The sequence below is a fragment of the Nerophis lumbriciformis genome, linkage group LG19 (genome assembly GCF_033978685.3).
Source record: "Nerophis lumbriciformis linkage group LG19, RoL_Nlum_v2.1, whole genome shotgun sequence".
Taxonomy (NCBI): domain Eukaryota; kingdom Metazoa; phylum Chordata; class Actinopteri; order Syngnathiformes; family Syngnathidae; genus Nerophis; species Nerophis lumbriciformis.
In genome coordinates this window covers 11,972,122-11,993,758 of record NC_084566.2, presented here as the reverse complement: position 1 = coordinate 11,993,758, position 21,637 = coordinate 11,972,122, and the positions used below count along the sequence as shown (strand labels likewise).

General features: G+C 42.4%; 1 protein-coding gene across 1 annotated transcript; it reads right to left on the bottom strand.

Annotated features, from left to right (window-relative positions):
• Positions 1-15,438: 15,438 nt before the first annotated feature.
• Positions 15,439-16,710, bottom strand: LOC140679585 (uncharacterized protein F54H12.2-like). The gene has a single exon (XM_072915254.1). It carries the CDS (start codon positions 16,708-16,710, stop codon positions 15,439-15,441), a length of 1,272 nt encoding a protein of 423 aa, XP_072771355.1.
• Positions 16,711-21,637: the final 4,927 nt, after the last annotated feature.

The following is a 21,637-nucleotide window of genomic DNA, read 5'->3' as shown; positions in this document are numbered from 1 at the left end:
ACCACACTTTGACCTAGTATAACAGCAGGCTCTCTTTGCAAGAGCGGTAGAAGTTCACCAGCAACTTCAAGTTGTTCTTCCTGAGCACTCTCAGGAAGCGAAAGTGTTGTTGTGCCATCTTGGTGATCTCCGAGATGTTCGGGGTCCAAGGATGTCAGCAGATTTGAGTGTGCCCAGGAACTTAAAGGTTTGGAGCCTTTCTACACAGACTCTGTTGATGTAGAGGGAAGCTGGGTCTACACGGTGTTTACTGAAGTTGAGGATGATTTCCTTTGTTTTTATGGCGGTCAGTGTCAGGTTGTTTGCTGAACACCAGGTTGTCAACTTCAGGATCTCATCTCTGTATGCAGACTAGTCTCCCCCTGATTTTTGTCCAACCACAGTGGTATCGCCTGCAAACTCGACGACGGTGTTTCTAGGGTGGGTTGGGCTGCAGTCGTATGTGTAGAGGGAGTACAGTATTGGGCTCAGCACACACCCTTGTGGGGAGCCAGTGCTGAGTGTGCGGGTGGAGGAGACATGGTTGCCAAGTTTGACAGTCTGGGTGCGGATTGTGAGGAAGTATTTTATCCAAGAACAGGTATGTGAGTGGAGGCCTCAGTCTAAAAGTTTTTTTTATTTAGAATGTCTGGGCTGATTGTGTTAAAGGTTGAGCTGAAATCGATGACAAGTAGCCTTATATAGCTCCCCTGATGTTACAGGTGGCTCAGTGCAGTGTGGAGAGCTATTGCTATGGCGTTTTCTGCGGATTGGTTTGCTCTATAAGCAAAATGGTGTGGGTAAAACAACTGAGGAAGGCTGGCTTTGATGTTGTGTAGAACCAGCTTCTCAAAGCACTTCATGACCGAAGTTAGAGCAAGTGGGCGGTAGTCTTTGATGCTGCCTATGGATGATTTCTTGGGTACGGGTATGATTGTGGTTGTCTTTAGGCAGGATGGTATAGTGACTTGTGACAGGGAAAGGTTGTAGTAGTTGGTAAAGACTTGTAAGACTGGCCTGCACAGGCTTTTAGCACCTACCCCTTTCAAACCTTGCGAATAACTACTTCTCTGCTAGCGAGGTGTTGGAGTTTCTTGATTCCTCCTCAGGTCTGCTCTAGAGGCACTGTGCAGCTTTCCATCACCTGACCTGAAGAAAGAGTCTTTGCTTCTCGGCAGCATCCAGACCTGGCTGGTCATCCAGGGTTTCTGATTTGGAAAAATCTGGATGCTTTTTTACCACAGTGACATTTCCAATCGAGTACTTGATGTAGGTCAGTACTGTCTCTGTGAGTGTTTTGCCAGATCCTGGTGTTCGTATAATTCTCAGTGAATGTTAGCAAAGCGATCCTGTAGCTGATAGAGTGAATCTTCTGGCCAAAATGTAACAGTCTTTATACAAGGTGTAGTTCTCCCCTTGAGTGGGGTGTATGTCGGGGTAAGGAGCAGAGAGAAGTGATCTGACTGGCCAAGATTAGGGAGAGGTATAGCTCTGTAACCGTGCCTGATGTTCGAACAAACATGATCGAGTGTGTTTGCACACCTAGTAGGACACTTAACGTACTGAAAAGATTTCGGGAGAATCGTCTTAAGATTCGCCTGATTAAAATCCCCAGCTATAATGTGAACTTCTTCCGGGTGAGCACACAGCTGTGAGTTTGTGTTTAACAGGGTAGTGAGAGCTGTGCTAACATTAGCATCCAGAGGTATGTATACAGCCTACACCTCAACGTCAAATATTTTGTTACGACAAATACTACCTGTTAGCAAGCTATTTTCTTTAGCTATTTATGTAGCTATTAGAGATGCGCGGTTTGCGGACACAACCGCGGAGTCCGCGGATTATCCGCGGATCGGGCGGATGAAATTAAAAAAAATAAGATTTTATCCGCTCGCGGGTCGGGTCGGGCGGATTAATTAGATTTTTTTTTTTTTTTTTTTTTTTTTTTTTTTTTTTTTTTTGCGGGTGGCAGTTAAACCAATTGGGAAATATATATACATAGTTAAATGTTGTTACCCACATACGAAAAACGAGCAGGCACCTGCTGCATATGCCACAACAGAAGAAAAAAAAAGAAAAGAGATGGACACTTTTACGGAGCGGAGAAGGGACGCCTCGCCGGGGTCCGGGACCGAGGCCCCTTCCCCCGAGAGGGCCCCACCGGGAGCCGTAGCTGAGGCGATCCGCGAGAAGGGCCCGACGCACGTCCAGGGTCACTACCGCGCCCACCGCACCGACACCCCGCCTCGTCCGCTTTCGCCGCGGCCGGCGTCACGCGCAGCAGGTAAGCAGCTTACCTGCCCGCCACCCCCGTGGCCGGGAGCTCGTAACATGGGTCACTCCGCGCGCTCCGCCCGCGCAGCTTACCTGCTTGCCACCCCTGTTGCCGGGGGCGCGTAACAGGGGTCACTCCGCGCACAGTGCGCTCACGAAAGGGGTGGGGCTCACCCTGGTTGATATAGAGAGCAGGACGGTGGCCATGGAATTTCATTTAAGGTTTGTGATAAACCATCAAACTCATTCGTTAAAAGGACTCTATAGTAATATAAAGCGAAATTTTCTGGACATTATCATGCAAGAAAAGTTTATTTTTGGGATCGCGATCACCGCGTAATGATTTTTAAAGGTTGCATTACATTATTAACTGTCCCATGTGATCAGCCAGTGCGATTGGAAGTCCATGCTCAATTATTGCCTCCGTAAATAAAACTTCGGCATTTATCACATCCAAAGAATCTGTTTGGGCGACGAAAAACGTTGAAAGTTTTCCACTTGTATCGCTAGCAACGGCATTAGACTTGTGTTTTTTTGTCCCAACGTGGTCTTTTACATCGCTAATTCCTCCGTGTCCGATCGAAAAATTTTGTCTGCACAAGGTGCAACTCGCGTAGTTTTCACCCTTTTTTTTAATTTTTTTATTAATATTAGATATATAACAACGGGCGGATGGCGGGCGGATGCAGTTTTGATCAAACGTTACATCGGGTGGATGGCGGATGGATGACGACTTTCTGACGCGGTTGCGGATGAGATAAATTGCCTATCCGCGCATCTCTAGTAGCTATACACTAGGGGTGCTTCAACCAAACTATGAAATTTTGACTGCTGTTTTGTGATTGTTTTTTTCTGTCAGTTGGGTTTCTACGTTCTTAGGCATAAAACCTCTCTTATGTAAAACAGCATCTGGAAAAGTACAGAGATCCACTTTGAAAAGAAAGCTACATAGCTTACAATACAATAGTCACCTGAGGAAAGAGAACGACATCCAATTACTTAAGAAAAATATCCGCAGTTAGGACAACAAATGGCAATGTTCAAACAATGTGTAGCTTTGTCACCTGCAGAGTCATATTTTGGTACTTGTAACATGCTAACATTAGCAGGTATACACCTCAGAGTCAATGTAAGACTGTGAGGTTGATAGTTGAATCAGACTCCAAATCAAATTGACTGTTCTAAGACACCCCTGCACAATTTGCTACAAAATACACCATGGTGAAACATTGGATAAACCCTAGGTAATTACAAATATTGTAGCAAATTAATTCTCATGGAAGAACAAGTTTAAAATACAATCTAAAAGCAAAACACGTTTTTGAGGTAACCTCTAGCTAGCAAGATTGCTCTTTGTACATCAAGTAGCAAACGGCAAAACAATGCTTGGCAGAGTCTACAAAAGTACCATAGATAAGTAACTGCGATTAATCGACATACAAAGTGTTATTGTTAATAAGGGCTAATTAAACCTAAAAGGCAGTGACGAACAAAAGCTTTAAACCTACGTAAACATCATATTCCATATTGACATTTCAGCCAAAGGACAGCTCAGCTAACACACACACACACAATCACATTAAACTCTAATCTTGACAACTGTTGTGTTATAAATTAGATAAAACTGAAGAGTTTGGGCAACACAAGTAAATTATGAAAGATGCTTAAAAAAAGAGTCATTGTTACGTTTCTTTTGACGACTCAAACATTTATTTCATTGTCTGTTTGCTTTGTGTTCACTCAGCAGTAAAGTTTCTTCTCTCCCTGAAATCACTGACAGCATTCATTGGTTTATTTTAATAATCCACTCAATTTTCAGCAGAAACACAAACTGTATCATGCACTGAGAAAAATGGAAATTATGAGGTTATCATCAAGGTGAACATCTCAGTCGGCACTTTATTTGAAGAATTAATAATGAATCATGTGACCTTTCAAGTTAATTGGACACTAACACTTTATTATTGCTGCTAAATTAGGTGCAATTATAAGGTGAGGGTTAATTATCGCCTCTGGATTTACATGCTTGAAACATTGTTATAATAATGCACATAATGATGCCACATGAACATAAACACATGCATTAATAAAGCCCTGTTCTTCCTTTCATTAATATTTCATCTTACAAATTGGGCATAAAAAGGGATACGTTTTCTGCACTATGTGCACAATACAGCTTGCTCATATGCAGAGGTATGCCGAGTGGAGGATCGAAGATTTTGTCCTCTTTGTGAAACAGAGTTAAACATGCATTATATTATTTATTTCTAAATGTTTTTATTTTGTTGTCCAATTATTGTGTATTTGTGAATTCTATCTCAAAGAGTCCTTTAATTTTGTTAATTTATTGTTACTTTATTTTACTCTTTCTTGTTCCTTCATACCTTATCAAGCTTTTGTAGTTTCTTTTAGATTCTTGCTTGCATTGCTGAGTTGAGTCGTGTCCAAAATGCTGTCGTGTTACGTGTCGTTTTTTATCAAAAAACAAACGGTTTAATTTTGTAAACCTCACTCTATATCAGGGATAGGCAAACTACGGTCCCGCGGGCCACATCCGGCCCGTTGGTGTTTTTAATCCGGCCCGCCAAATATTAAAACAGAATTGAGCAAAGATCTGTTTTGAGAATTGCCATAACAAAACTGATACTAGACTTCTACGCACTAGCAAAAAAGAGTGATCAACAACACTGCTCCCACTAAAAGAGAATGTAAGTGTTAACCCTTTAAGCCTGCTCAGCGGCCTTGTAGTTAGAGTGTTCGCCCTGAGATCGGTAGGTCGTGAGTTCAAACCACCGGCCGAGTCATACCAAAGACTATAAAAATGGGACCATTACCTCCCTGCATCGCACTCATCATCAAGGGTTGGAATTGGGGGTTAAATCGCCAAAATTATTCCCGAGCGCGGCCACCGCTGCTGCTTACTGCTCTCCTCACCTCCCAGGGGGTGGAACAAGGGGATGAGTCAAATGCAGAGGCTAATTTCACCACACCTAGTAACTTTAACTTTTAATAAAATTTGTATGTTTCTTTGATGTTCTGATATGATATTGTTGAAAATAGATGTATTATGATTAAATTAGTTTGAGAAGCCTACTCTCCGTTCCAACAGATATGATATGTTTTAAAATCATCATGTCTGTCAAATTTCAATAGCCAATGTGGGCCCTGAGCCAAAAAGTTTGCCCACACCTGCTCCATATTGTTAATCTAAGTTTGCATGTGGTTAATGTTGATTTAACCGTTACTTTGAGCTGTACCAGTGCCAGTACCTTTTATGTCACGTGACCACCTTCCGTAGCCTGTCTCTTCTTAGTAAAATGTATGTTTTGTTGTGTCGGAAGCAGAGCGGTAGAAAGCGTCACAGAGAAGGATTGCATGTGTTTTTTATTTTCATTTCAGGTGTGTGTAATACTTTTTACCTTGCTTTTATTTAAAGGGAAACTGCAATTTTTTGCCTATCATTTGCAACCCTTATGATAAACAAGATGACAAAAGGTTTGCTTTTTTTGCTTTCTAATTTGTAATAATTCTGTGTGGCTAGCAATGCAGTTAATGGGATCAATCCAATTTGTGTCTAAATCACTTTGTAATTGCATCCAAAAACTGCCAAATACACAAACCCCAAAACCACCTTGTGTAAATCGTAAATAAAAACAGAATACAATGATTTGCAAATTATTTTCAACTTATATTCAATTGAATAGACTGCAAAGACAATATATTTAATGTTCGAACTAAGAAATAATCATTAACTTAGAATTTATTGGCAGCAACACATTGCAAAAGCACTTTGAGATTTTAACAAATATAAAGTGCGTTACAAATAATAATTCATTATTATTATTATTATTATTATTAAAAGAGTTGGCAGAGGGGCATTTTTACCACTGTGTTACATGGCCTTTCCTTGTAACTACACTCAGTAAACGTTTGGGAACTGAGGAGACCAATTTTTGAAGCTTTTCAGGTGGAATTTATTCCCATTTTTGCTTGATGTACAGCTTAAGTTGTTCAACAGTCCGGGGTCTCCGTTGTGGTATTTTAGGCTTCATATTGCGCCACACATTTTCAATGGGAGACAGGTCTGGACTACAGGCAGGCCAGTCTAGTACCCGCACTCTTTTACTATGAAGCCACACTGTTGTGACACGTGATTTGGCATTGTCTTGCTGAAATAAGCAGGGGCGTCCATTATAATGTTGTTTGGATGGCAACATATGTTGCTCCAAAACCTGTTTGTACCTTTCAGCATTAAATGGTGCCTTCACAGATGTGTATGTTACCCATGCCTTGGGCACTAATACACCCCCATACCATCACAGATGCTGAAATGACCAAATTTCAATGGGCAAATCAATGTCAGAACCCAACATTGATTAAAAAAGCATGTTGTTTCAACCTTATGTTTGAGTTCCTCAATGTCAAGAACTAATTCAACAAGTTCGCAATGTTCTTTTAATGTTTTGGGCCTGCTGGGCATGCTGTTGTAATTTGCATACAAGCTTCTGTTGAAATGTACAATTGACAATTTATTGTCTGCATTAATGTTGTGTATATATATATATTTATATATATTGACCCTTTGTATAATACAATCATTCTTGATGTGGAAAAACAATATTGTATCAGGATCTATATCTTTTCCCAGTTCTACACTGTTATGATTCACATTGCAAGAGGTTTTCAGTTGAAAATATTTTTGATTCATTGATAAATGTGTATACTAATTGTGAAATACTAATTTTAATAAACAAGGACGCTCGACTCATGGTAACCTATAGTTGAACTTTTGGGGGTAAACGATGCAGAATAAACTGTTTGTGGTTCGCTTTACTACAACTCCCATTCTCGCGTGATTACGTGAGGATTGGCAAGATCTCGTAAAAAGACCCCGCTAGAGAATTCAAGTCCCTACCTTTTGTCAAAAATTATTTACGACCTAGCTGTCAAAAATGATTTACGACCTAGCTGTCAAAAATGATTAATGACCTAGCTGTCAAAAATGATTAATGACCTTGGGGTCAAAAGGTCAAAGGGGGGGGGGGGGGTTATGGAAAGGTCAGAGGGAGGGGGAGGAGGGGGGATACACATTGTGTCAGAAATGATTAATGACCGTGATACACCTTGTGTCAGAAATGATTGATGACCTTAGAAGAGGTGGTGGGTTATGGAAAGGTCAGAGGGAGGGGGGTATGAGGAGTCCCACGAGACCCGCAGTCGTGGGAGGAGTGGTGGAGAAAAGTTGGAAAAGTGGTCAAAAGTCGTCAAAATGTTCAAAAATCACACGCACGCACACACACACATACGCACACACACAAAGTCTCGCTTTGATACACTCTTGTGCGTGAAAATAACCAGATACATGCTGAAAAACATATTTAAAAGCTGGAAAAACTCTGGTAGAGCACACTCTTCAGAGGGTTTTGAGAATGAGGGGTAATTATTTTTTTTTTTTACTGATTGTAATATTTCTGTCTAGAGTTTATATAATAACAAGTATTTATTCTAAATAAAAGCAGTTAAACACTGCGTCGAAATTCACGCTCAGCAGAGGGATGTTCTAAGGGATCCTTCGTCCATTTTGCGTAAGTACTGGTTATTTTTTACATTGTTTTATTACCTATGTTTTTACAACATTATTGGTATATTTTATTAGACGATGAGCTAGTCGACGCAGAAGTAAGAGACAACGAGCTTTGTTTGATTGATCTTACAAAGTTGGAAAACGACTCTAGCGGTGAGTTTAAACTATCGATTTGTTTGATATTATTTGTAATCATTATTTTGTTTTATAGAGGGGATGTGGGAAGATTCTAAAGAGATCTCTTTTTCACAATCACAGTTTGGTGAGTCAAATGATTTTCAATTTACAAGAAAAAACATACATTATACAATATATATATATATTTACTTACAGATGTTTCTTTTACGCCTCTGGCACGATGGTTGGTCTTAACCGAACGTTCGAAGGCATCACACTTCCCGCCAAAACGTTCCGAAGAAGTCTATATTGAAGACCAGCTTGCGGAGGCGGAGGAGGAAGTTTTAAACCCGCAAAAGACTCCTGCCGTTGAAGAATTGTTCCCGGACAAAATTGTCGAAAAAGACGTCGAATGTCCCTCCGTTGAAGACTTGCTTGCTGCGGCCGAGAAGGCTTTTCTCCCGGTAAAAAGTTCAGAGGAGCCCGCCGTCGAAGGCTTGCTCAGGGACAACATCATCGAAAAAGACGGCGAAAGTCCTACATGCTCCCGCTGTAAGTTCTTTCTGCTTTCTGTACGTTCTTCCTTAAAGCTCCGGAGTTTTGAGGAGGTCCTCACACTAACCCGTCTTTTGCACAAATTAATTTCGCGCTCAGAGAAGTAGGCGGGGTTTGATTCCGGAGGTGGGGGTTTGTTTCCGGGTGCGATTGTGAGAGTGTTGAGCAAAAACGACAGCGCCACATGCGGTTAAAGTCGATCATGTTTTTTATTTTTTTTATTTTTACAGGCGGTAAGAAGAAGCGGAAGAGGAGGAGTCAAGAGCGGAGCAGACTGGAGCAAAAAAGACAACGGATCAAACAACACTACAAGATACTGGCTCGTACCTTTGAGATGCTGTCTGACATTGTTTAATACATGTTTGATTGATATAACCGCTTTATAATTTTTTTTTTTTTTTTTTTTTTTTTTTTTTTTTAGAGAAATAGAATGGCCGACGAAAAAATTGTAGTTTCGCCCGAATTAGTGGAGGATGACGGAGAAATAGAAAACAAAAACGTTCCTAATCATCATTTAGAATCAAATAAAGGGGTAGAACGTGATTCACAGTTTTTCAATCCTTTACAACAAGCGCTATGTCATGTAGAATCAAATAACCAAGCAGAATGTGATTCGAACTTTTTTCATTCTTCACACACAGCAATTTATCATTCAAACTGGAAATCAAACTATAACCCGTCTTTGCAAGATACTCATAATGGATTAAATTTAAACACAAACACAGACGCACACACACAACCGCAGCAACAGGGAGATTTGGAGGGTGAAGGGGTACAACCACAGAGTGGCATGGTGGGGGTGCAGCAGCAGAGGACAGCTCATGACCATCCAAATTTAAATGAGACCCAGAGAGGTGAGGGTTTAAATGTCTTGAGCGAAGTGTTTAACAATGTTGAGTTAAAAAGTGTTTTATCTTTTCCTCAAAACAGCGGTGTAACAGATTACGCCACATTTTACCGTCGAGTCATGGGGAACCTTGAAAACTTGACAAATAGGGTTGTTGAGGAGGCTAGACCCAACGACATCGTCCAATTAGAGTTTATCGGTGACAGGGCGTGAAAACACGCTTCATTTACGTTTCAAAACGATGCCGGGGAAGTAATGAATGCTTTTCAAAACGTGCTAGACCTGTTGGTACAATCAAACGCAGAAATTATGAATGACGACGAAATACAGGTAGTAGTTCAAGTGATACATAATCCTAGAGGCGGTGTTAGAAGAAAAGCCGAAACCCTTTTGGAACATGAACTCTACAAAAAGAAAGCTCGCTATCTGTATAAACCAAACAACACGAATAATCATCTCTGTTTTGCCATCAGCCTAGCCCATCTGATTCATCCCGAATTTACGGATAATCAGGCTGTGCTGGAGGCTAAACAAATGCAGAGAAAAGCGGGCTTAGACGATCAAACCCCCGTCACTTTCAGTCATATTCATGTGTTTGAAAAAGTCGTGCGACGTAAAATTGTCATACTGTACAGAGAAGAGGATCAACGCCCCTTCTCGCTGTTTGAGACAGATTCCCCTAAATCGGATAATCCGTTGTATTTGTATTTATCTCAAAATCATTACAACGGTATCATCAACATTAAAGGATTTTTGTCAAAACCGCATGTTTGCCACTACTGCTACAGAGGGTACATCAAAGCCAACAGACACAAATGCGACGGTCATTGCGTGGTCTGTACAAGTTCCGACTGTGTAAAAATAATGAAAAAAATCAGTCTTTTGCCAGGATTGCAACATGTGCGCACGTACACCTACATGTCTACTCAAACATAGGGAAAAACAGCCGGTAATGGGTAAACTACTCAGCATTTGCGATTGGCGGAAAAAATGCCTTGAATGCGGGCTATATTACGAAGTACCCGTTTCTACAGGTATCGACAATCACAAGTGCCCCAAGTCAAAATGTCGAATATGTAAAGTAGACTTACCCCGCAGTGACACAGAGGCAGCAGGAACAGGACATCTTTGCTATATACAAAAACTACCAAGCGTTGTAAAGCACAATGATAACATCATATTTTACGATTTTGAGACGTTTGTTGGTGCCAACAGTACACACATTCCCTTTCTAGTTTGTACAAAGACGTTGCAAGGAGAAGAGTGGTGTGCTTTTGGTACGGACTGCGTTACAGTTTTCCTCACACATTTTAGGAAAGCTTGTTATCGTCAATCTACATTTATCGCCCATAATTCGAGAGGATTTGACGGTTACTTGATTCTAAATGGTATGGTACAGTTGGGCATAGCACCCTCTATCATTATGCAGGGGAGTAAAGTTCTCTGTTTTGAAGACCGTGATTTTAGGCTAAAATACATTGACTCGGTTTCCTTTCTTACCATGCCACTCAGTGCCATGCCTAAAGCGTTGGGACTCAATGATTGCTGGTCCAAGGGGTATTTTCCTCACAAATTTAGTTCGGAGGAACATTTAAACTATGTAGGAAAATACCCCCCAATCAGCAATTACGGAGTAGAACGCATGACGACCGACGAGCGGGACAAGTTTGAGACGTGGTACGTAAAAAGAGCGGAGAGGTCTTTGATTTTCGAAAACAAGCGGTACATTACTGCAAAAACGACGTCGACGTTCTTCGTGCAGGATGTCTCAAATTTAGAGCTGAGTTTATGCATGAGACGCATGTTGATCCTTTTAGCCGTATCACCATAGCGTCAGCCTGCATGAAGGTGTTTGTGACTAATTTCCTCGAACCAGACTCTCTAGCCATACCTTCCCCGGATAACTACCAAGGGACGTGTAAAAAATACTCGCACGCCGGCATCCAATGGTTAGAATGGGAGGCGCATCGTCGTGGAATTTTTATACAGCATGCTTTAAACAAAGGAGAAAAACAGATGGGGTCATACTTTGTAGACGGATTTGCTGTAATCGGCGACTAACCGTTTGTCTGGGAATTTCAGGGATGTTTTTATCACGGATGCCCGATGTGTTTTGAACCCAGTGCCGTATGTCCTTTGACAAACACTCGTTTTGAAGAGTTGCACAGGGTTGCCGAGGAAAAAATGGAGGCGTTAAAGCGCGACCACAAGGCCAACATCATCATCATCAGAGAGCACGAGTGGAATGAGATGAAAAAATCACAACCCAGGGTGATAAACTTTCTCAAAACTCACAATTTCCTCGAACCTCTCATCCCACGAGATGCTCTTTTTGGGGGTAGGACGAGTGCCTTCAGCTTGAGGCACACGGCAGGTGAGAAGCAGCGTGTATTGTATGAGGATGTCACCTCTCTCTACCCGTACGTCAACAGCGCATTTCCTTACCCATTGGGTCATCCCGTCATCATACACACGGATTTTGAGGACGTTCAAAACTATTTTGGTCTGGTCAGAGCTATCGTTCACCCCCCTCGAGGTCTCTATTTTCCAGTGCTACCCTACAGAACGGCCAAAGGCAAACTAGTGTTTACACTTTGTCGCACATGCGCCGAAAACAATAACCAACAGGGACCTTGTGAGCATGATGAGGAAGGTAGGGCGCTGACGGGAGTCTGGGTCACAGTTGAATTCAACAAAGCTCTGCAGTTGGGGTACAGAGTCGATAAGATTACGGAGGTATGGCACTTTGAAAAGCAGAGCGGTAGCGTCTTTACGGGTTACGTTCAAACTTTTCTAAAGGGGAAGCAAGAAGCTTCGGGGTATCCTAAAGAAGCCGTCGATGCAGAAAGCAGGGAAAAGTACATTCGCGAATATCGTGAAAATCAGGGAATACTGTTGGATGCTGCAAAAATCGAGGTCAACCCCGCCAAGAGACAAATGTCAAAACTCTTTTTAAACAGTCTTTGGGGAAAGTTTGCGGAGATACACAATAGAACTCAGACCATCTTGGTGAAAAAAAGTGAAGAATTTTACAACTTTGTATTTTCAGGAAAATATACGGTTGAATATTTCTCCTTTCTCAGCGATAAGATTGCCATGGTACAGTGGAGATACGGCAAAAACAGCGTGGTGCTTCCCGGTAACACAAACAATGTATTTATCGCCGCTTTTACCACCGCTTACGCACGCTTGAAAATGTATGGTTACCTAGAGAAGCTGCAAGAGAGAGTTCTTTACACAGACACCGATAGTTTAATCTACATGGTAAACGAGGGGGAAGCTTCTCTGGAGACGGGCTCCTATCTAGGGGATTTGACGGATGAGTTGGGGGGCGACAGCATTCAAGAATTTGCCTCTGCCGGTCCAAAGAGTTATGCCTACCAAACCCTACGGGGTAAAAAAACTGTGCTGCGTGCCAAGGGAATTACTCAAAACAGAGAGTGTTGCGAGAGGGTCAACTTTGACAGCGTCAAAGATTTGGTAGAGGGTTATCTACAGGGAGACAAAACCGGTGAGATATACACGCCTCATCATCAAATTGCTCGTGATAAAAGGGGCTTCCTTTTAAAAAACACTTCATTCGAAAAGAAGTTTAGAGTAGTGTATGACAAAAGACGTCTCTTTCCTCACGGGAAAACTTTACCATTTGGGTATTAGAGAAGGAAAAAAAAATGGACAAAATGGAACAAGTAGACTTTGATCCTAGATTGTATACACCTTTTTCATGCTTGGTTGTAGGACCTAGCGGTTGTGGAAAGACTTTTTTTGTAAAATGTATATTGGAAAATTGTGAACACGTCATGAACTCTGTACCCGATAATATTGTGTGGATTTATACTTCTTTTCAACCCATCTATGCAGAACTAAAAAAGATGAATAAAAAAATAAAATTTGTGAAAGGACTGCCTGATTCTTTTGAAGATGAAAACTTGTTTCCGGACGATCAAACTCATCTGGTCATTTTGGATGATGTTATTTTCCAAGCCTCCAATCATCCAGAAGTGGTGAAAATTTTCACTCAGTATAGACATCATAGAAATATGAGCGTTATGATGCTGACCCAGAATGTTTTTCTTCAAGGTAAATTTTCACGCACAATTAGCTTAAACTGTAATTATATGATACTGTTTAAGAACCCGAGGGACAGATTGCAGATTAACGTGTTGGCTCAACAAATGTTCCCCTCGCAAAAAAGTTTTTTCTTGGAAAGTTTTGCGGATGCAACTTTGGGCGCTCATGGGTATTTAGTGGTTGACCTGACACATTTTTGTCCAGAACAATACAGACTGAGGTCGGGTTTGCTTCCGCATCAGTGGCCCGTTGTGTACGTGCCGAAAACATAATTTGAAAATGTCAAAGCGTGTAAAAAGGAACGGACCTATGTTAAAAGCTCTGTACCATGCCTCGCCTCAAAAACATCGAGACATTCTGAGTTATGGCTCTCCAGACTTTATCCAGACGCTGTGTGAAATTGCTTTAAACATTTTGAAGGGTAATGTGCCCTTATCTCAGTCTCAATTTGCTAAACTTAAAAAACAAAAGAAAATCATCAGACTGCTGGCCGATAAAAGGACCGGACTGAAACGCAAACGCCAGACTCTGATGAAACAGTCGGGCGGTTTTCTTTTACCTTTGCTCTCTACAATCGTACCTTTTATAGGGAGTCTTATCGGAGGATTGACCGGAAAAGGTTGAAGATGAAAAAGGCTCAAAAAATGTTTCTCCTATCTCCCCAACAATTAAATCGTCTGAATCGATCTGAGCAGACCATCAGACACTCGGCGGAGGATGATCTGGACGCTAAAATGAGAGACGTCTTAAACGAACCGGGAATGAATCCTCATGAAAGAATAAAAATATACGACACCCTGATGCAGAGATACCTTAGTTTGGTGAAGCAGGGGCAACGTGAGGAAAAAAAGATGACTGTGACTTTACACAAGGATTCGACAAACGACCCGTGGAATGTCCCTGAAAAGATGGATAAACCAAGGAACACAGCCGGGGAGTCGGAGGATGTCACGATGATCCAAGTTATAAAAAACCTCCCTCAACGCGATCGTGACAACGCCGAGTACATTATGAAAAAATTATCCGAGAATGGCATGGGGTGGACCATCAAAGGAGAGTTTGTTCAAAACGGAATGCCGTTACTAGGAACTCATATGATCGATTTGCTAAAACATCTGATGCAACGGATCAAAAGACCGCAGAACCGCCCGCCCGAGGGATGGAGAAATTTTTTAACAGTGTTGACGGAGCTAAACATCCCTGCATCAAGCATTCATAACCCCGTAGCACGAGATCAATACAGACGTCTAAAAGCGGGGGTAGAGTTTGAACCGGCATGGAATGAAGCGGAGAAACGGGTTGCTGTGAAAAAAGAAACATTTCTATCCCCTGAGAGGAAAAGAAGAAGTAAAAAAGTGACATTGTCCCCGCATTGGCTAAACCTTGAATGATGTGACAAAACTTTTGTTTCAATAAAATGTTTTTTTTTCATCAAACGCATTATGTACAGCATTTTCATTTCAACGATTCAAAAACGTTTCTAAACAACAGACAGCTTGTGCGTTGCAACTACTACTATTATTCTTATTCCAACTTGTACAACATTGCAATTTTTTAACCAGGGTATATGCTTCCAGATCATTTTTTACTACATCATCGTCGTATAAAGACAAAACTTGTTCAAAAGAAAGTCAGCAAAATCGATGGTACAGATAATAAACACAGTGTTGACGACACACTACGGACAAAGAGTGTTGAAGCTGAAGGTTGTGGTACAATATCCGCTCAGAACGATTTTCCAAAAAGCTCAAAATGCTCCGAGGATAGTAGTCAAATTCGGGAGAAAATCCATAAGAATCAAAAAAAGTGGCGGTCCCATCTTCCTCCAGAGTCATCGATAACCAGTGCTACCCCGGCCGATGTCCTTCGTGGGTGTTGACGATAAAGTAGGAGGGTGGGGTGAAGGAGCGAGTCAGTGAGACGAGTTGATCCGAGGCCCATACACCGCAGAAAACATCCCCCAACACATGTTGCAGAAGCTTCTCCAATTGATGGTTATTCATTTCCGTCATCAATAATAATCCACCAGCACTTGTCGTTTGGAATCAATTTCCAAAATAGAGTCGTAGCACGCATAAACCACAAGAGTGACCGTGTTGGGTAAGGGCACTCTGAATCTCATTTCCAGTCTTAAAGTTCCGTTAGAAACCCTGGACAGTGCGTCGCTGTCCTCCCCGGGATTGAGATTGAACACAAACAACGAATACCCTCGTTCAAAATCTTGTCTGTTGATGCATAGAGGTAAATCCTTCAGATGCCTCCCTGTAGCGGTAAACATGTTGTAAAACTCTCTGACCGAAGCCCCCTGGTTAAATTGAGGTTGGAAAGCTTTGGAGGGAATTTGTTTTCCCGCTTGACAGAGAGTGACGTATTCTGCATTAAAATGCTGGAAATTAAAGGGGGAGAGATCTCTTCTTCCGGTGAAAGCTTCGTGGTTCACCATGCCCAGAACAATGTATTTAGGCATTGTCCCCAAAAACAAATTTTCTTGGGTGCATACTCTAGAATTTTCGGGGATAGAGTACGTTTTCACGCTGACCCGTGACAAAGGGTAGAGGGCGTTTCCTTTGAGCAGGGCAGAGGCATGACCCAATCGTACAGCCGGAGAAACGGTGACCTTTTTTGTGAAGAGAGAGGCGCCCAGCACTTTCAGACGAAAAGTACCGTCCGCAGCCCCCATGAGACAAAAAGCGTCGCTGGCACGCGTGAGTTTGATTCTCACATCCACCGAGTTGAGAAGGAGTCTCTCACTGAAAAGAATGTCGGCGTGAAGCGGACCCAGTAGATGAACCTCATTAGATTCGGCCGTGAAAGCGCTTCTGATGTTAAGTCCTTTGTTGGGCCCATTCACGCCTACTATAGAATCTATAGAGCCGGCTGTGTCTTTGTAAAATAACCCGGCTGAAAATTGACTTTTGAGGGTGGCTTCAGAATAGTTTAGTAGTGTTTCAATTATTGCTCTGTAGGGGTGAGTGGCACTGGATTGAGAAATCAGTCTATCCCCTAGCATAATATCGCATTGGCTAAAGATGGTGTTTAGAGGATAATTGATGAGACCCACGTTTGCATCGAGGGGGATATTTGTTCCATCGGCGCGGGTGATTTTAACCCGTAGGTAAAGTAATGTGTCGTTCAGATCTAAGTACTTTTCACCTTCTCCCGGGATGAAAAACTCAATAGGGCCCCCGTCGGTGATGGCGGACAGAGGCAGGACTTCTGTGTAGGTTTTATCATTGATGGACATTTGAGTCATAGGAGCTGAAAATAAATCCAGCTCGGCCATCGTGCATCCGGACGAATTTTGATGTAAAAGAGCCATCTTTTTTTTTTTTTATATATCGCTCGAGACGTCGTTGGTCCTTCTCTTTGTAAACCTTTTGCCGACTGATTTTTTTCCCCTAGGCGTCTGCGTTTTTTATCAATCCTGGAGACACGTCGCCCCGGCGGTCTCTTTCTGGGTTGTCTAGCCAGGACCATTATTCCTCCTGATCCGTCTTGTACTCCTCGACCCATTTTTCCAACGGTATGGCTGAACACGTCGGAAGCGATATTTTTCGCCGCTGTTTTAAGATGAGGTTTGGCCAGGGCAAAACCTCTTTTTACAAGAGGGGATACAAAACGAAACAGCCTCGAAAATACGGAGCCTATACCACGCCCGTACATCACAGGTGAACCTGCGAAACCGGGGAGGGAACCCCCCACTTGGCTTTCATAATATCCCACTAAACGTAGAGGGTTGTGCAGGGGTTGACTCATTCTCGATGTTGGTGTTTTTTTTAACTTTCTGACGGGTCTAAAGTGGAGCTTCACGATAGTCTTGCCAAAGGTGAAGTCGACGTATTTGTTTTGATCGGATTTAATCTCAACCCTGATGTTTTCAATGTGATTTTTGGAGACGGGTAAATAGTAGGCAGGGTTAAAATACTTGGTGACAATGTCCCCGTAAGCTCCTTGTACACTCACGATTCTCAAGAGAGGTGCATAAGCGTCGCCTACTATCTGAGGACGCACCACGTCACTGTAACAGTAAAGGTGGTAGAAACCGGCATTTATATCCAATGGATAGGGGGCCCATCCATGGTCAAACTTGATCCACTTTCCAGGTCGCACTCCTATGATGTAAGCCAGGGGAGGAGGAAAACGAAAATGAGTTTGACCCCCTGATAGATAGGAGATTCGCTTTTTAACGTCATCAAAGGCTATCCTCACTAGGGTCAATTTTTTGTAAAGAATCATTTAGCTCATTTATGAATCGTGTAACATTCTCGTAACATCCTCCTCTCATTTCTTGACGGAAAACTATCCCCTCTTGAGGGTTGCTTACAGGATCCTTGTTAGAACCCTCATCCGCTTCCGTGTTTAAGGTAGAAGAATGAAAAACTTGCGAGTTGTCCTGTGATGAGGCGTCAACTTGTCCAGGGTGTACCCCGCCTTCCGGTCGTTTGAAGGTGAGATAGGTTCCAGCGTTCCCGCATTCCTGAGGGGGAGAAAGCTTATCCCCTTTGTCAACTTGTCCAGGGTGTACCCCGCCTTCCGGCCGTTTGAAGGTGAGATAGGTTTCAGCGTTCCCGCGTTCCCGAAGGGAATAAGCTTTCTCCTCTTGGGGATTGCTTACAGGACCCTTGTTAGAATCCTTATCCGTTTCCGTGTATAAGGTAAAAGAATGAAAAACTTGCGAGTTCACCGCAGGCTGGGGGTTCTTTTTCCATTCATAAAATACTCTGTTACAAACATTATACCACGAGCGAGGGTATGAAATCTCTGTTAAGGCCACCTCCCATGAGCCTGCTAAATCTATATGTTGAGTCAAATCTATCTGGTAATGGGAACTTTTGTTTTTTTTAAACACGTTGAGGCTGGCGTTGGAGGGTAGGGTAAGGTAAAAACCCTCGTAGGAATGATCCATAATGCTCGTTGATCTTTTGTCCTCGAGACTGGGAGGCTCGTCGCTGCATTAGATTGTTTTATACATTTGTAAGGAGGTCGTCGTCCACCCAACTGTTGAATTTTTCGGGCCAGTTTTTCCAGCGCACTAGAACTTGTTTTTTTCCACCAACCGTCCGTCGTTTTAAAATTTCCTCCACGTGATAGAGCTTGTTCTCACTCTCTTTTACTTTTTGCAACTCAGCTTCGTAAAAAGAACCTTCTATTATTTCTCCGTCAAAATCTTTCAGTTTGTATGCGGGGGGAGAGCGAGGGAGACGTTGGGTTATTGTAAACACCTCGTTTGTAAAACTCTGTTCATATTTTTTATCAAACACTCCTCTCACTTTGGATATTCTCACCGTATCTCCAGCGGCAAATTTGTATTTGTGTTTGGACACTGTGGTTGAGCCGTAGAGATTCTCAAACACTTGAGGGGTATTTTCCAAAGTCACATCATCCGGTTTCATTTTAATACTGCTGTGATATCCCTGGTTGTAGCTTTTTAACAAGTCTTGTAAGACGTCTAGGTAGCGCCTAGTATTGTTGGCTGTAAAATATCTCCACATTCGTCCTTTCAAAGTACGATTAAATCTTTCAACCACCGAGGCTTTGAGATCGCTGGCTGTAGAAAAATGTACAATATTGTGTTTCTTCATCAGAGCTTGAAAACTTTTGTTGAAAAATTATTTTCCCGCGTCAGTTTGTAGTTTACAAGGGATCCGGCTTTCCTCCAACACTGATTGAAACGCTTTAACCACGGCATCGGCGGTCTTTCTCTTCAAAACCCTCGCATAGGCCTTCTTGGAAAATACATCGATGACCGTTATTAAATAATTAAAACCGTCGTTATATTCAGCCAAGGCTTGCATGTCGCAGAGGTGGGCTTGAAATTGGTCTAAAGGTCGAGGTACAAAGACTCTGTTTCTTGGAAATTTGATGCGAGCCGGTTGATGGAGTGTATAGGCATCCTGCCCCATTAAATATTCTTGAACTTTTTCCCTTTTGACACATTGCCCCGTTTCATCCTGTACAGCTCTACGGAGTCGATCTACCCCTCCAAAACTACCCGGGTGTGCGGGTGTATAGTACGCTTTTTCCATAGCTTTCTTCATTGTGAAAAGACACAGAGAAATGACCTCGGTTTGCTTGGTACACATTTTTTTTATTCATTCATGAGAAACAATACAGTGTATCTAAAACAATTTGTTTTTATTCATGAGAAACAATACATAAAAACAACACAGTGTATCTAAAACAATTTGTTTTTATTCATGAAAAACAACACATAAAAACAACACAGTGTATCTAAAACATTTTGTTTTTATTCATGAAAAACAACACAGTGTATTTAAAACATTTTGTTTTTATTCATGAAAAACAACACGATGTATCTAAAACATTTTTCTATAAACTATAAACTATAATCAAGGTTTGATGTAAAACAGGTATACCGTAGATAAATTTAATCGCGTTGTGTAGTTTTTGTAGTTCAAACAAAACATTGACGCGGATGTCACGTCGCAGACGATACATTGTCATATCAACAAACAGAGCATATAAAACAAACACATGACAAGGCGAGGGTTGAAAAGACTTTTCTTTAGACCATTCAGCCAAAATGATTTCAAAAATGTCAAAGTCCAAAGCATGAGAGACAACGGCTTTCCTGATAGTTTCCCATGCGGGCTGAGAGCGGGCATAGTCAAGAATGATTTGTAGTTTTTGAGGTCTGTCTCGTTTTAGAATAAATGCTTCTATCACATCCGTCAATGGGTAAATAACAGCGTGGTTCTCGACAAAGTATACAAGTTTTGCCCAATAATTACCCATCTTTTTTTTATTTTTTTATTCTTCCAACACTCTGTCACCATATCCAAATGTCCCAAAATCGTTTCATCATCCGTCACCATCTCGTTGTACATGTCATCTATGGACCCCCAGATATCTTTCTCAGATTCCAGTTGAGACAGCAGAGAGTCGGCGTAGGCTTCAACCCTTGAATCCTCGGCCTTAATACGACGAAGCATCAGCAAGCGTTGAATGGCCTGAATGAATTTAGGCGTACGCAGACTCTTGACGATTTCGGAGTAGTTGTACAGCAGAAAGTCCTGTTCGTAGGGTTCCAGGCATGGATGTTGTCCCTGGCTCGGATGGTTCACCCAGCAGCCGTAGCACTCGTTCTGCCTGAACCTGCAAATGGCCTGGCTGAGGAGATGAAACACGGCCGTTTTCACCGTGCTGGCGAAAAACAACAACAGACCCCCATCGGTTTCATCACCGATATGCAATGTGGGCTCCAAGAGTGACGGGGATGGTGGCTGGGATGTTGGCGGAGTTATGTTTACGAAACAATTCTCCTTTTCCTCCTTCTCCGCATCATTGTCTGGCAAAGACTGTGTAGCGTCGCTGGTTTTCATCCCCTGTCTGCCGAGGCATCTGCTGAAGCGACACGGCGGGACTGAAGGCGTCTCTTCGTCATCCTCCGTCGTCTCAGGAGGGTTAAAAATCTCAGCCATGGCTGCATCCATGGTTGTTTCATCAGTCTGTTTTAATTGGTCCTGTGGTATAAAACAGGTCTTTACGCGTCTAATTGTCTTGTTTGCCATTTTCTTGTTTGAGAGGTCCTTGCGTTCAGAAAGGGAACCAATGTGGCTTAGTCAAAAATTGCAGGAATGGTTTGTTTTTAAAGGGTACAAAAAAAAAGGAACCGTGGTGGATTGGTCAAAAAATTGTTGGGGTGGATTGTTTTCAAAGGGGGTGGAGTCCGATAAAAAAAAAATGTTTCGACCAATCAGACTATCGGAAGGGTTGTTTTCAAATGGTATTGGTTGAGGTTTCGCCGGGAGTATTCCCTTGAAGGTTATTGGTTGAAACTGAAGCGGGGGAGGTCCTTTCGTACTCCGTCGGGGGTGTGGTCTCAAAGCCCAACCTTCTTCTCGTTGTCACCATACATTTCCAATTCCGACTGCTTCGAAACAAGACGTCTATTTTGTCCTTCATTTCCCCCATACACTCTCGCCACGCCGCTATGGGCACGACCACCACCGGTGTAAACACCCCGCATTCGGAGTTGAAAGACTCCAGGGAAAAGACGTCTGGCTCAGTCAACTGGGGCGTATAGGAACCGCTGATTTTAGGAGCACGGAGACTGGCTCGGAAAAACCAACGACCTGAGGCCGAAGATTTCGTCTCCCAAGTAGCGCTAAACAGAATTCTTCTCTCACTCAACTCATCCATCGTCGGGTAAGTAAACAAGCTTCCTTTTACCCGTTTTTCCATCGGAG

Coding starts and splice junctions, on each gene's coding strand:
- LOC140679585 (XM_072915254.1), bottom strand. CDS start 16,710: ATGGCCGAGCTGGATTTATTTTCAGCTCCTATGACTCAAATGTCCATC.